Below are 15,049 nucleotides of genomic sequence, written 5' to 3'. Positions count from 1 at the left end.
CCAAAAAATAAAAAACAAAACTAAACTTAGGATCTCCCTTCCATTCCTCCAGATACTCCCCAAACCTGCTGGCACAAATCAGACATCAGATCATATTTAGTCCATCTTTAAAAGGTGGACTTTGCCCTGGCCTGGTGGGTCAGTTGGTTGGAGCATCATCCCATACACCAAAAGGCTGTAGGTTCGATTCCTGGTCAGGGCACATACCTAGGTTGAGGGTTTGATTCCTGGTTGGAGCATGTACAAGAGGCAACCAATAGAGGTTTCTCTCTCACATCAATGTTTTTCTCTCTCTCTCTCCCTTCCTCTCTAAAATCAGTGGATACACATGCTCGGGTGATGGTTAATTTTTTTTAAACGGTGGCTTTTGCTTCCCAAATCTCTCTTACATACTAACATTTTGCCATCACTACCAAAGTCCTTCTTCTAACATCTCTCACCTGGACTTCTGCAATAGCCTGGAGATGTTTCGTGCACACATATGCCCTGGGCTTTCATAAACTGGTTCTTGATATCATAGCTAGAATAACCTTTTAAAAATTCTAGGATTATATCAAACCCTACTTTAAAATCTTTTGGCTCTTCAGATAAAGATAAAACTTTATATCATGACTTAGGAGACCCCCACATTGTCAGGCTTCTGCCTACCTCTCCTAATTCCTCTCAAACCACATTCCTTTTTAGACTTTCTCCTCTTCCACAATACTGGGCTTCTTTCCACTTCTTCAGAATCACCATTCCCCCTCCCACCAGAGACTCTCTGTTCTTCCTGCCCACAAGGTCCTTTATTTCCTATTTGTCTAATTAACTCCTACTCTCAGATCTTCATTAGTTCTCTCAGTCATCTATGGAGAGCCATTCCTGGCTAGCATGGTCTTAATAAAAAAATCCTAGTTTATATTATCTTATCAAAATAGTATATATTGTCCTGTACTGCATTTATCACAGATTTTAATTTTACAATTTTACTTTTATTTTAACTAAGATATATCTCCTCCTACAAAGGGTTCTATTAATTCTAGCACAATGCCTGGCATATCATAAATGCTTAATCCATTTTGGTTTAAAAAAAAATGAATGGATATCATTCAGTTTCTTGACCCTCTGAACGCTTCTTGCTTTCAGTTCAAAAGGGAATCTCATTAGTCCTTAGCCAGTCAATGAATCATCTGGACTAGGATCGAGGATCCATCTTCAGTCCAATCAGCCATGGCCAAGGTGGGGTCATATGGATGTAGAGCTTCTACACTGGCCACTGGGGCAACATTTATAGAAAGGGCCATGGTTACAAAGACTAATGTGAGGCATGCCTAGCTCATGCAAATTCTATAAATGAAATAAAATTAACTTCCTTAAAAAATGCTTTATAGAAAGAGTGTTTTAAGTTGTCAGGTATGTGGGTATGAGAATTTACTCATGCATGGGTGAAATGTGAGTGCTTATGGATATATATGTGAGTTTGCATTCCCTTCCCACCCCACAATTCTTTCTTTGGGTCATTGACCAACAGTCTAGCTGAAGCCAAAGCTCCAAATGATGGGGAACCAAAGACAGCTCTTTGCCTCATAGTGAACCAAACAAACTAGCTTTTCTAAATGAAAAAAAAACAAAACATAATTTTAATATGTACATAATTCAAAAACATAGTAGGAAAAGCTATTTGAAATCATAAATAAATTATTGCATATTGAAAACACTTTATCTTTCAGAGAAGTATTAAAAATTTAAAATAAAATTATCACAATTAAGTATTGATATAGCTTAAATATAATGGCAACAAATATCATTACAAAAAAGATCTTTAAATAAAATATTTCTTAATCTCTGGAAATCATTCACTTTTTTGGAATAATACTCAGTATAACCAAATTCAAAATCAACAAAGTAATTAGAGGTTCCCTTGGAGCCTTCCATACCAGGATATAATCTTATACAGCAGGACAATCAAACCACATTTGAAAAATTAGCTGTTTGAATTTGGTGGTTTGCAGAAACCATGGGGAGAGAGTGTGATAGCGGGGAGAAAAAAAAACACTGGACCAGGAGGAAAAGACCCGAAGTCGTATACCTAGCTGTCTCACTACTTAATAATAAAAATCTGAAAGAGTCTCTGGGCCTCAGTTTTTCCTTCTTAAAATTGAAGTTAGAATAAACATTCAGTGGTTAAAATGTTTGTTTGATTATCAGTTCTCATCAGTTGATAGCCTGGACATTCAGGAATGATCGGAGGTCCCCAACATCTGTCAGTGATGCTGCGGAGGCATGGGAAGTCGCCTAAGCACTGTTTGCCAGCATAGGACCAGGCGATCTCTCTGCTCCCATCTATACCTAAACTCAGGTCAGCTGAGTTCTGCCAAAGGCCAGTGCTTCTGTGTCCTGATGTACAGATCACGTAATTTCAGTTCCACAAGCACTTACTGAGGCCCTACTATGCATCAGCCACAGTGGGATGCAACAAAAATACAAAGATGATTAAGAGAAGATACTTGCTTTCAAGGAGTTTAAGTCTAGGAGATGACTTAACTGAGGGGTGTGTGTGTGTGTGTGTGTTTTTAATAAAAAATACAATCAGGACAATACTTTATGGTCATGGGCATCTGATCTAATTCTAAATATTAAATCAGAGAAACATATATTATACTTTAAACTGTTACTGAAATTAGTGATGTTTTGATTCAAAGGAAATGTTTCCAATAAGCATGTCTGTTAGAAGATTACTTTTTAAAATGTATTATTTACATTTGAATGTCTTCCCACAATGACATTCAAACACTACAAGAATGCTATCCTTCAAAAAGACATGATGACAGCCCTGGCCAGTTTGGCTCAGCGGTTGGGGAGTCGGCCTGCGGTCTGGAGAGACCCGGGTTTGGTTCCCGCTAAGGGCACGTACTTCGGTTGCAGTTTGTCCCCGGCCCTGGTTGGTCGTGCAGGTGGCAGCCACTCGATGTGTCCCTTCATGTCGATGTTTCTCTCTCTCTCCCCCTTCCTCTCTCTCCCTCCCACTCTATCTGTACAAAAAAATGGAAAAATATCCTCGGGTGAGGATAAAAAAAAAAAAAAAAAAAAGACATGATGACAGACTAAGAGTAAAGAGACCATCCTTAAAATGGTATTTCAATTTAACCTTGAAATATCCAGTATCTAGTAGTTTCTCCTCATAAGTCCTTGCCAACCTGGTTCTCTCAATAGCCAAAAACACTTAGCTCATTCTCTGCTTTCAGAATGTGCTGTTAGAATCCCCATGGTTAGAATAACCTTCCCACTCTGTCCACCTACTCACACTTTACCAACCCATCCAGCAGCCTTAGGTGACTCCTCCACTCCACATCCTCTAAATCTAGTCATCTATACACACAGTTTTAAAACTTCAGCCACCTATTACATGCCGGCTCATGCTTATATGAAGGATACAAATAAGAATGATACTGCTTATGCTGTACTGAGGTGAGACTGTCACAGGAAAAACGGTTATGACAGAGATGTGCACAGAAGACGTACATTAAAATTAATCGGGGAAGTCTGAGATGAGGTGTCCCAAGCTAATTTGACATGTCACATAAAAACGAGGTAGATTAAGAAGGAAATTCTTGGCAGAGGGAAAACCCCAGTGGAGCCACCACGCTGGGAAGCAGCGGTGATACATTGAGAACTAGTGGGGCAAGGCTGTGGCAGGAAAGTGAGATGGGTCAGTGAAAGCAGGTAGTAAGCAGGATACGGATGAGGAAGTTTAACTTCACTCTCAAAGCAAAGGGGTTTTGCTGAAGGGACATGATCAGATGAATTTTAGAACGATTCCTCTGACCTCAGTGTGAACATCAGATGGGAGGTCTGACTGATGGCAGGGAAATAAATTAAGTGGTTATTGTAGGCACTCAGGCAAGTCATGACGAGCATCGACATTAAGGTAAAGGCAATGGAACTGGGAAATAAATAAGAAATTCAAAGTATTCCAAGAAGGTAAAATCTGTAAGATTTGACAGTGGCTGAATAAGGAGTTGCAATGTTGATGCTACCATAATGACAGGGATTACAGAAAAGCATCATGTTTAGACAGAAAGTCAAGAAATTAATGGTGGGTCACAATCAGTTTAAAGTACCTATGAGATTTCTAGGTAGAGACATCTAGCAGGTGGTTAGGTACATCAATCCAGAATTCGGAAGAAAATTCTAATGTAATAATACAGATTTGGGAATCATTAATATATAAGTGTGATTGAAGCCAGAAGTGTGCTTTTGACCAGATACTGCACATAAAATGGGAGGACTAGAAGGTGGAGAGCAGACCCAAGGAAGGCCAACATTTGAGAGTCAAGAGAACATGAACTAGGGACTTCCAGGAGCTTAGAAGGTAAATCAGAAGGAAATGGACTTACAGAAGGAAGGGTAAGAGAGAGTTCCATGAAGTCCTCCAGCTCTAATTATAACTACCACTTTTTTATTTTGCATTATTAAATATTTAGAATTTTTCCAAAGTACATGTCATATTTTTAAATGTTGCACTACCTTGCCAGATAAAGTATCTGCTCCTTGTGGCCTGGGACTGTGTTTTTACTTTGTTTTGTTTTGTTTTGTTGCATGTGGGCCTCCAAGAGTCTTAAACTATGCTGCCTTTATGGAAGGCAGGGACGAGATAGCCACCTGACTAATTAGCAATCATAGTTCTACTCAACAGTGACTCTTACAGTGTAGACCTTTGGAGCTCCAAATATCATACTATCCTTTTCTGATAATTGTGTCTGGAATAATACTCAGAAGATAGTATCTTTGTCAGACTAGTATAAAGTTTTCACTCCAGGTTTTTATATATTAGGTGGCTGGATTTGGCCTAGGGTACATGGACTTCTGTAAACTAAAAATATCTAACTTAATTACAAGAATACTTGTATTTTCTCAAATTAAGTTTTTATGACAATTTTCATGATGATCATGAGGAACTGTCAAAGTACAATCTCTAAACAATGTTTACTCTTAAAAATTTTAATATCCAAAATAAATGAGCCAGCTGACTTCAATATCCCCTTATTTCGATACCAGGATGTAAAATAGATCCAGTTTTTCCTCCAGAAAAGATGGGTTAGGTAAGAAGACTTAAGCCGCAATATATTACAAGACAGAGATAGCTAAAGAAGATAAAGCTGTTGAGCTGTGTGAAATATCAAAGGAAAAGCCATTCGATGACTTTCCTTTTGTTTTCATCTCTTTCTACTAACACACTAAGTAATCTTTCTGACCTGGATAGAATGCCTATACAGGGACATATATATACTACCCAATATTTGTAGAAACCTGATACATTGATTTATACATTCTTTAGATACTTCAGATACCATCTGCCTAGATGTCTAAAATGCAAACCCCATAGATTGAAAATAAAACAACTAGCCACCTGGGTAAAGTCCTTCTCGTTTCATTTGTTAAGAGCTATGCTTAAATAACCAAACAGTAATAGGGCACATGATGTTTGTGCACTGATTACTTACAACTTTAAAATAACTTAATACTTTTGAGAGTAAGAACACTTCTCAACTATCAATCAAAATGCTTTGAGCACAGAAAGTTGGGAGCTAATTAAACAGTCTACATAAATCTAACAAATATAGCCAGAAAGCTTCATCAATAACTACTACTGCAGTAGTTCCCCTCAGTATATATACATATCATGCATGAGAGCCCACTTAAAAAGCTGCTAAATACTATGTGAGACATTTATATGACAGTATAGATACCTTAACTGGTTTTCAATTCACATACTTTCTCTATATAAGTATAATGGCATATTCCAGACAATAATTACCTGGTGTAATGGAGAATTTAAAAATAAAGTGTATATACTAAACAATATATAAATCATTAGCAAGGTATTATCCTTTATATCATATAAAGATATCTGTTTGGTTCATTATGGTTCTTTAAAGGGGTTTCTATCTAATTAAGCACATGAATTACTTTCAAATTGCACAAAATTACTTTAGATAACATTATCTTATTTTACTATCTAAACTTCAGAGGAGTTATCAAAATACTGCATTCTATAATCTATTTAAATATCTGCAAATGGCAGGCTGCTTTTTTGCAAGGTCCAAGGGGGAATTTTCATAAACAGAGTCCTGTATACAGTTGCAATTCATGGCAACTATTATTTGAAAAATGTTTTGAAATGATGCTTTGCCACAGGTAGAGTTCCACGGAGGCTCCATCCACGATAACACCTCCTTCTTGGCAAAAGCTTTTTCCTTTGCCAAGCAATGAGTGTCAAGACTCTATGTGTACAGTTTGCTTGCATTACTTATTGATGAGATATATTTTATCACTGTTAATTGCTCTTCTGAAATTTTAAATGAATAATTTGGGTCAGGGAAAGCAAAATTTATAAAGAGGCAAAACATATAATTTATCATCCAACTGAAACTGAAAGAAAGAGGTACTGTCCATTATTATAGCATATAACAGGCATAAACAGATAGTGTCCTGGGCAAACCAACTTGTATAGTCGCTTTCCTTTAAATAACTCTATTTTGTCTTTAAATAAAAGTTTCATGTTTACAGGAAATGTTCACAAGATAGCAACAGAGGTAGAAATATCTAGTCAGTTCTACAATATATTCCCCTCTTGCCATCCACAGAAAACTGACGTAGATCAAAATAAGGGTATATAAGCTTAACATAAGAGTATGAGAATACACATACAGAAAATGCAAGACATCCACAACAAAATCTTTAAAAATTCCTAAATACATACAATCCATTATATCACCCAACAGTAAACTGACATGCAAGAGAAACTACTACCTCACAAGTATATGGCCCTTCATTCAGCTAATTCTGAAAATGAATAGTTTATTAAATTCAGTGACACTAAAACCATCGGGCTGTTTCTCTAAACGTTTTTTTCCAGTAAAAGATGAGGAAATTACCCAAAGCTAATTTCTCATTTTTGAATTAGGGTTGTTGCCTTTTAGGGATTTCAAAATTCATCATTTTGCCCACATTGCTTTTTTTGTGCTAAAGACATTTATGAACGATTTAATGAGAAAGAAAGAAGAATGTGGAGAAGGTAAATATAACCTCAAATCAAATCCTGGACTCATTTTACCTTTTGTCTCCTTGCCAAATTCGCACACTGGCAGCTGCAGCCCTGGCCACACTGCACTGCTAGCACAGCACAGTGGACGGATTATTCTACAAGAACTAATCTCCACAGGACCCCTAGTAGCTGCAATACTCAGAGGAAAAGATGGATTCTTCTATATAGCCTCATCAAGTAAGAAGGGCAGGCATAACAATTCCACTTTACACATAAAGAAACTGAGGCCAGCCATGCCAGTGTGGCTCAGTGGATTGAGTGTCATCCAACAGACTGAGAAGTCCAGGTTCAATTCCCCATCAGGGCGCATGCCTGGGTTGCAGGCTCGATCCCCAGTAGGGGGCATGCAGGAGGCAGCCGATCGATGTCTCTCTCTCACATAGATGTTTCTCTCTCTCTCTCCCTTCCTCTCTCTCTAAACAGTCAATAAAATAAAAAGAAACTGAGACCAGAATCTGGTTCATTACTCTATCCAACTATCTGATGCTCATCTCCCTTTCTGGCCATGACAGTTTTAAAATCTACCAATTAGCCCTGGCCAGTTTGGCTCAGCGGTTAGAGCGTCAGCCTGCGGTCCACAGAGACCGGGGTTCGGTTCCCGCTAAGGGCATGTACCTTGGCTGCAGTTTGTCCCCGGCCCTGGTTGGGTTGTGTGGGTGGTGGCCACTCGATGTGTCCCTTTCACATCGATGTTTCTCTCTCTTCCTCTCTCTCCCTCCCACTCTATCTGAATAATAAAAAAAAAAAAAATTAAAAAAAAAATAAATAAAATAAAATCTACCAATTAAAACATGGTAGGATCTAGACCAACATCAGTCTATCAGCAGAGGACTCTCTATTCTCTCCAAACAGCCCCAACCCCTGACCCAGTTCTAATACCTGAAATGAAGGTCTTAATGTTGAATGAATACGATACTTTGTTAGAAATAGCCTACCTAATAAGTAAAATTCAGAACAATAACACGGGGAAGAGATAACCTCTTGGTAGAGGAGAATGGTGGGAAATGGCTAAGGTATTGGACAATGCCGTGAGCAAATGAGCAAGGAAACCAGAAAGGCTCCAGGTGCACAGGGGGTTAGTGAGTCACCTGTGACCAGAAATAGAGAGTGGAGGTATGAGGACTTGGAAAAGGATAGAAAATGCCATGTGAAATTCTTCTTTTGATCCTCTTAAGTTTTATTCTCTGGACTCCAGGATCAAATGTCATGAGCAAAGGGTCAGGAAGGTAGTTCTGGGAATTTCACTAATATTAGAAAACAAATAGAATACTGACAGGATGGGCTTCTCATCAGAAGGTGAGCACCAAGTAGAGTGAAATAAGTGAAGTATCCATCCAGATGCCTGGCACACGGGAGGCACTAAGATATGGCAGTGTCCTCCCCCAACAGAAGAGGGAAACCAACCTTAATGCCCACAGTTTGATGTACTTTAAAAAAGACTTACAAGGACACTGAAGACTTAGAGTCAATGTATTTGGTTCAATATTCAATTACTCTAGATAACATGTACCTTGGGCAAATTTACTTCAACTCTTGGGACCAACTCTAAATTATCCCAACTCCTATCACAGGACAAAATGTAAAAAGTGGCATAACAATATATAATGGCCTGGGAAGATAAAATAAAATGCAACACAGTGGGCTTTATCATCCATGGTACAAAAACCTGTTTGTCTGCAGTTTACAGATATGGGAAAATAACAATATTATTTCAGGAATTCCCATATTTGATACTTTTCCAGGAAGCTTACTATATACAACGTTTAACACGAATTGTTCCCCTCATTTAACAAGTTGAGCAAATAACACTCCCAAGATGCAGTGTTTCTATTCAAGCCAGCAGCAGCACAGATAGCCCACACAGGTTTCCATGTTCTACTCCTAATTTAGTAATCTATTTACTTCAACAACGGTGCCGCCTCAGTTCTGGTTAAGAAAGAACACGTACAAGTTGAAAGAAAGTCAAGCCAGGATGGCAAAGATGTGAACTAATGGTATGTCTCTTACCCTCCACTCCCTTTAGCACCTCACTGCGTTCATGTTTGGGTTTCCCTTTTCTATGTTCTCTCCATGAGTATTTGAGAACTCAGTACCGATCATGCACATTTACTAAAACGGGCTGTTGTTGCAAGTGGAAAACTCCGGAAGATTTCGGAGTCAACCTTCTCTGAATCTAACCCTATCCATTAATGGTGTGAAGGGGACTAGACTCTAAGTGAAAGGTTGTAAGTTTTCTCCCCCCGTGGTTTTCTACTTAACACAGCATCTCCTCGGAACAGGTCGATGCTCATTGCTTAGTCACTTTCTCTCAATACCACTGCCTTTTTCCTTTTCCTTCTCACCTACCCTGCCTCAGCAACATGAAATAATATTTTTGGGTGTACAGAGTGGAAATCATTGCAAACCCCAATTAAAATATGATACCTACACACATGGAAACTCATTCCTGACCCCTTCACAGCTGCCCAATATCTTTCCTTCTCTTCCCAGTTGCTAATTGGGGTCTCTTATATTGAGCCTTATGGATACATTTCAGGCCACAATTTTATAATTGCTTGGAGGGAGAAAATGAAGAAAGAAGAGCTGAAGTTACGAGATCTGCTTCTTCTACTTCCTTTTTCCTCTCACGGAGGAAGTGGATATTAGGGATGTTTGAAAACCTAGCCTTTGGCTCCCTGTTAGGAAGAGAGGGAAAAGTCCAAAGTCAATACTCTTTATAAACCAATTCACATCATGAATTGCAGGATTCATACAAAAAATAAAACCTCTTGGAATCCATTTAAATGTCTTGCCCACATTTATACAGTCAGTGGCAGAATTAGATCTAGAACCCCAAAATGCTGGGATCCAAAGTTAATGGTCTTTCTACCATAGTGTGACACTTTTTATTTCTTTGAACTAGAGACAATTTCCCTGTCCTCAATCCACAGGAAAACTCTATTAAAGAGTGTGGGTGAGGATGCAGGCCCTCCCGGAATCCATAGTTGAACTATCGAATCAGCCTAACCTTTTGCCAAACCACATCCCTAAAACTAAGGAAAGAAAAGAAATTAATTTAAGGAAAAGGTAGATGAAACACAAGCTTCTTCCTGGTAGGACAGTGTGGTGTGTGGGGAAATACCTGGACTTAAAATAAAAGAGCTGCATTGTACATCAACTGTATATGACAAAAAAGGAAGTTATTAGAAAAAAAAAGATCTGGGTTTGAATCCTGATTGGACTATATTATGTGAGTCAGCTAAGATTGTTACTGGAACTCTCTGAGTGTAAGATAAAGATTTGAGTGAGAATCTATGACCTAACTTACCTTCTGTACTGGCTGTTGTGAGAATTCAAATATACATATATTAAACTTGAGCATAGTTCAACTATTTGGCATGTGAGTCAATAACCACTTAGAATAATGGCCAGCATGAGGTAAATGCTCAATAAATGTTATTAGTTTTATTAAATATTCCAATATGGTTCTCAATCTCCATTCTCAAACCATCCCTTTAACTCTATTTCTTTTTATTTCTCTCTCTCTCTCTCTTCTCTACTATTCTGTAGCTCCTTTCTCCATGAAGTTTTTATTAAAAAAAAAAAAAAAAAGGAGCAAGATTTTAGATCTTAATGAGATATTCTCTAATTTAAGTCCCAGATAATGCAGTTTCCAACCCATGTAATATATTAGCTCATGGTGTCTGGTTACAGTTACTTAAAGAAGTATTCATTGAGGAAGTTGGGTTTCAAAACGGCTCCAGAACACACACACATACACACACACACACACATACACACACACACAACATACCAAAAACTACTAAGATTAAGAAAAGACCTTTTATTTTCAGATAATTAAATCAACTATTAAAAATTATTTGCAGGAGTCAACTATTTCTTGCAATATAACAATGGTATTTAAAACCAGTGTACTTCGTCAACAAAATGAATTATTTTTATGATAAAGTACTTACAATTTTAAATAAAATTGTTCCGAAATCTTAAGGTGAAAGTAGCTTGATTATACTCTTGCATTTACACATATTTAAAGACATTATCAAGACCAAATTCAAATAGTAATCTACAATCAAGGCCAATGAAACTACACAACTATATTTTAATTGATATTTTGTAATGCTTCTTTGGCATATTTACCCATCAGTTTTCTATCTTCTCTGTATGAATGACTATTTTTATACATTGTGAAGACAGAGAGCATGCACAGTAGGTAGTTCAAGTTGATGGTTCTGCAGTGGTAAAAAAAACTAAATTTTAAGTCTAATTGCTCTGTTACCAGAACTTTAGTTTTGTATGAACTGTTGTGAATTTCTCAGATATGTGATATGAGGGACTAAGCATTACCACAAAAACTTATCTCTGATTTAACAAATATTTCAAGGCCCTGTGGAAAGCATCCTAGTTGCCAGTCTATTGTTATGAGAAGTTTAGAAAAGACCAACACCTTTGACTATTTGTTAAGTCCCAAATATGTATATACATATGTGTATGTGTGTGTGTGATATGAATAGCCCCATATGATCCCCAGTTTTTAAGACATAAAGTGTTCACTAGTAAAATGTACAACACTGTTCCACTAATTGCAGTCAATTTCACACACTTACATGGCAGCAACTGGTATTCCAAAACACTCACTAATCTGCCACTGCACAAAAGGCCAAGACGTTAGCAGTGGAGGCTGATTGATAAAGTTAATGCAGAGGACCGGGATTAGAGAGCTGCTATAAAACAGCATCACATACTGCAATATTTTGTGAATCCTTGCTGTAAGGGAACAATATTTGCAAGCCAGCGGACAGCAGTCATAGGAGCCGCAGAGGGAAAGATGTTTTAGACATGAGTAGTTGGACAGTGCTCATTTTTTATTCCTCTGTATAAGCCCATACAATCTTATCATTGCTGTCCTTAGGCAGTTAGCAGGTTTAAGATTCTGTCCTAAAACTCACCCTCTTCCACTTAAACTCCCTCACTCTCAGACATCCCTGAAACAGCCAATGAAGGAGCATGACGGCCACTACTTGCACTGTGCCTTCCCCTTCCTATTCGGACTCTGTCAAGCAGCAGCCCATAGTTTTCACTGGCTGCTGGAGGCCTCCATCCACCTGCTGTCTGCAGCAAACACCAAAAGGAACAGTAGCAAAACTGTAAATCCTGACCAGCAGAAAAGGTGCCCAGGGCAAGTGGCAAAGGCTGCAATCAGTGAGGACAGACGGACTGACAACCAGACAGACAGACAGCAGCACCATCAGACACCATCCATTACTTCCAATCTCAGAAGAGGGGAAGCCTGCAGCACCAGGGATGTCATTGTTCCACAAGGGACAGGCAGCAGATTAACGAGGGTTCTGCCTCCCTCAAGCCAGCAGGAGCAGGGAATTCAGAAACCTGCTGCTCTTTATAAAGCCAGGCCAGCTCTGGCCTTCCAAGTTAATGGCCCTTTTCTGAGTCTACAATGAAAGAACAGAAATGATTGGATTTCTACTCTTGATGTGACCCAGCACCCACAGCTCTCTCTCTCTCTCTCAATATTCTCCTCTCCCATCTAGGTATCAGCTACACTGGGGGGACCCATCAGCCTGTGAATGCAGCCCCCTCCATTCCTGTCCTGTGAGGCACTGCTGCACTGAGGGGAGCAGAAGAAACCTTTGGTGGCAGCATCTTCTCTTCAGGAGGCAATCAGAGGGGGTGGGGGGGAGTCATACTGGGTGAGTTCTGTGCCTGCCTGGCACCCCTGTTCCCTCCCTGCCCGTTCTTTGCTATCAGCTAATTCAAGATGCAACAGGTTCCCTTTGGTGCCTCATGCCAATCCTGTACCCCCAGCTACACTTCTGGCCTAACCAGGTGACACCAAGCACTTAGTTCCAGTCAGGGTCTCTAAATTCCCTCACCCCTGAGTTGAAAACTTTCCTGAAGACATGAAGCCCTCCCAAGGGAAGGCAGGGTTGAAGTTCCATTCAGCTCCACTCCAGGTTCAACGCTAAGGAGCAAGGAAAACCAACTCTGGGTGCCAGTACCTTGTAAGCAGCACAGTCACACACTCCTGCACCACCAGCAATGGGCCCCATCCCCTCCCCAGACACAGGAAAATGGGGCACTGGACAGGGATCCCTTGAAGGGTTGATGGACTTTAAAGAAGGAGATGTGTGCAAATATCCAGTCCCCAATTGTACTGCTTGCACCAGGAACTGAGCAGGCCCCAGAGGTCTCTTGGAAACCAGGAAAGAGGAACCTCTATTTTATTCACACTGTACTCTCCATCAGATTCTCCCACTATTTAAAACTTTGCATTGCCAATGGCATTATATATAGGTAAGAAAATGTGTCTTCACACAGGTATTCTGTGTAAAAGACTGTGAATAAAAGGTTAAAGAGAGGCTGGGGAGGCAGGTTACCAAAGATGGCAACTGCCCCCCAAAATAAGACCCAACCTTGATCTGTGAGATGAATGAGCACCAAAATGAACACTAAAAATAAGCATTTTTCTTATGTAAATACTGGCACCCTTCACTGGGGTAACCCCAACCTGCTAAAGAACTCCAAGAAGAGAAGAGGAGCTATTCTCAGCACCTCTTCTTCCCACCTCCCCTTCCTTCCACTCCTCCCCTGCCCCCTAACCTGCTCGCAGCCCAGGGCCCTTCCACTTGGGTGGGATCAGCTCTTCTCAGCTTCCGCAGATCCCAACCCCTGGGTGGTCTCTGTCCACCCAACCCTCCTCTGCACTCCAGTCTCAAGCCATCCTCTCATGGCTCTGGCTCGGTGGCATCCTCTCCTTCCTCCTGTCCCCCTAACCTCTTCCCTGCTCAAGCCCAGCGCCCCCAGGCCCCCGGCGGGCGCCTCCGCCCGCACCCAGCACCCTCGCCCGCCCGCCCCTCCCCCACACTAGCCGAGAGGATCGGGAGAGTGAGTGGTGAATGGACCGATGGAGGCACGGAGGCTCGGATGGCGCGGCTGGGGGTGGCTTACTTGAGCATGGCTTCTTCTTTTTCCTCCTCTTCCTTCTGCCGGTCCATCACTGCCATGATAATGTTCCTCTCCTCCTCGGTCAGGTGGCTCAGGTCGGGCAGCTCTTGCATGGGGGGAGGCACCGTGGGTGGGCGAGCACCGCGGGGCCCCACAGCCGAGGACATTTTCGTGGCCTGCCGCCCCTCCTCCGGCTCTCGGGCTCTCACCTTTCGGATGCACGCCCAGCGGCGGCGGCGCCCCTGCCTCCCTCACAGCGGAGCCCTCCCGGCGGCGGGAGGAGGAGCAGCGGCAGAGGCAGCAGCAGAGCCGGGGAGACGGCGAACCCCGTCTTTCATGGTTGTTTGCATCCACCCAGCCCCGGATGCTGCCTTTGTTTTGGTCGCCCTGGCGAGGCTCGGGGCCGCCCGGATGCCTCCCGCAGCCCAGCCTCGGCCGGCGGGGGCGGGCAGGCAGCGGCGCTGCGGGCGCGGCGAGGGGGCGAGGGCTCGCGCCAGGCTCGGCCGATCCGCGCGTCGTGGGCTGGGCGCGCGGGGCGGGGGCGGGGCCGGGCCGGGGCTGGGGCCGCCGCTGGGGCTGCTCCCGGCTCGGCTGCCTCCAGTTTGGGGCTGCGGGAGGGAGAGGGAGAGTTTGGGTGTCAGTTAGGCGGAGTCTCGGAGGCTTCGCTCCCGGGTGATGCTGCTGCTCTCGCAGACACAGCTGCCAGCCGCTCACTCCCCAAGCGCTCCGCCCACGGGCACCCACCCGCCCACTCCCCGGGTCCGAGCCACGCGTGCCCCAGCCGCTCCCCTCGCGCTCGCCAGCGTGCACCCTACATCGCTCCATCCCCAGGTACCCCTCACTCGTGAGTCATCCTCCTTTCCTGGTCCCTGGTCTCTGTCATCCTCGCCAACCCTGTTTGTTCATGGGTTGCGTTCACCATCATCATCCTCGCTACCATCTTCATAGTGGAGCATTCATATTATTTGAGCACCCACGGTGTTCTTAACAGCGGGATGGAAC

General features: G+C 42.0%; 1 protein-coding gene across 1 annotated transcript in view; it reads right to left on the bottom strand.

Moving 5' to 3' along the window:
- The window catches only part of RIMS1 (regulating synaptic membrane exocytosis 1), a 428,918-nt gene extending 414,704 nt beyond the window's left edge, over positions 1 to 14,214 (bottom strand). The window contains exon 1 of the mRNA XM_036248759.1: positions 14,051 to 14,214. Coding sequence (XP_036104652.1) covers positions 14,051 to 14,214 — 164 coding nt within the window. The remainder of the gene's footprint in view (positions 1 to 14,050) is intronic.
- Between the last annotated feature and the right edge of the window lie 835 nt (positions 14,215 to 15,049).

Source organism: Molossus molossus, unplaced genomic scaffold (genome assembly GCF_014108415.1).
Source record: "Molossus molossus isolate mMolMol1 unplaced genomic scaffold, mMolMol1.p scaffold_m16_p_8, whole genome shotgun sequence".
Taxonomy (NCBI): Eukaryota; Metazoa; Chordata; class Mammalia; order Chiroptera; family Molossidae; genus Molossus; species Molossus molossus.
This window is presented reverse-complemented; position numbering and strand designations above follow the sequence as displayed.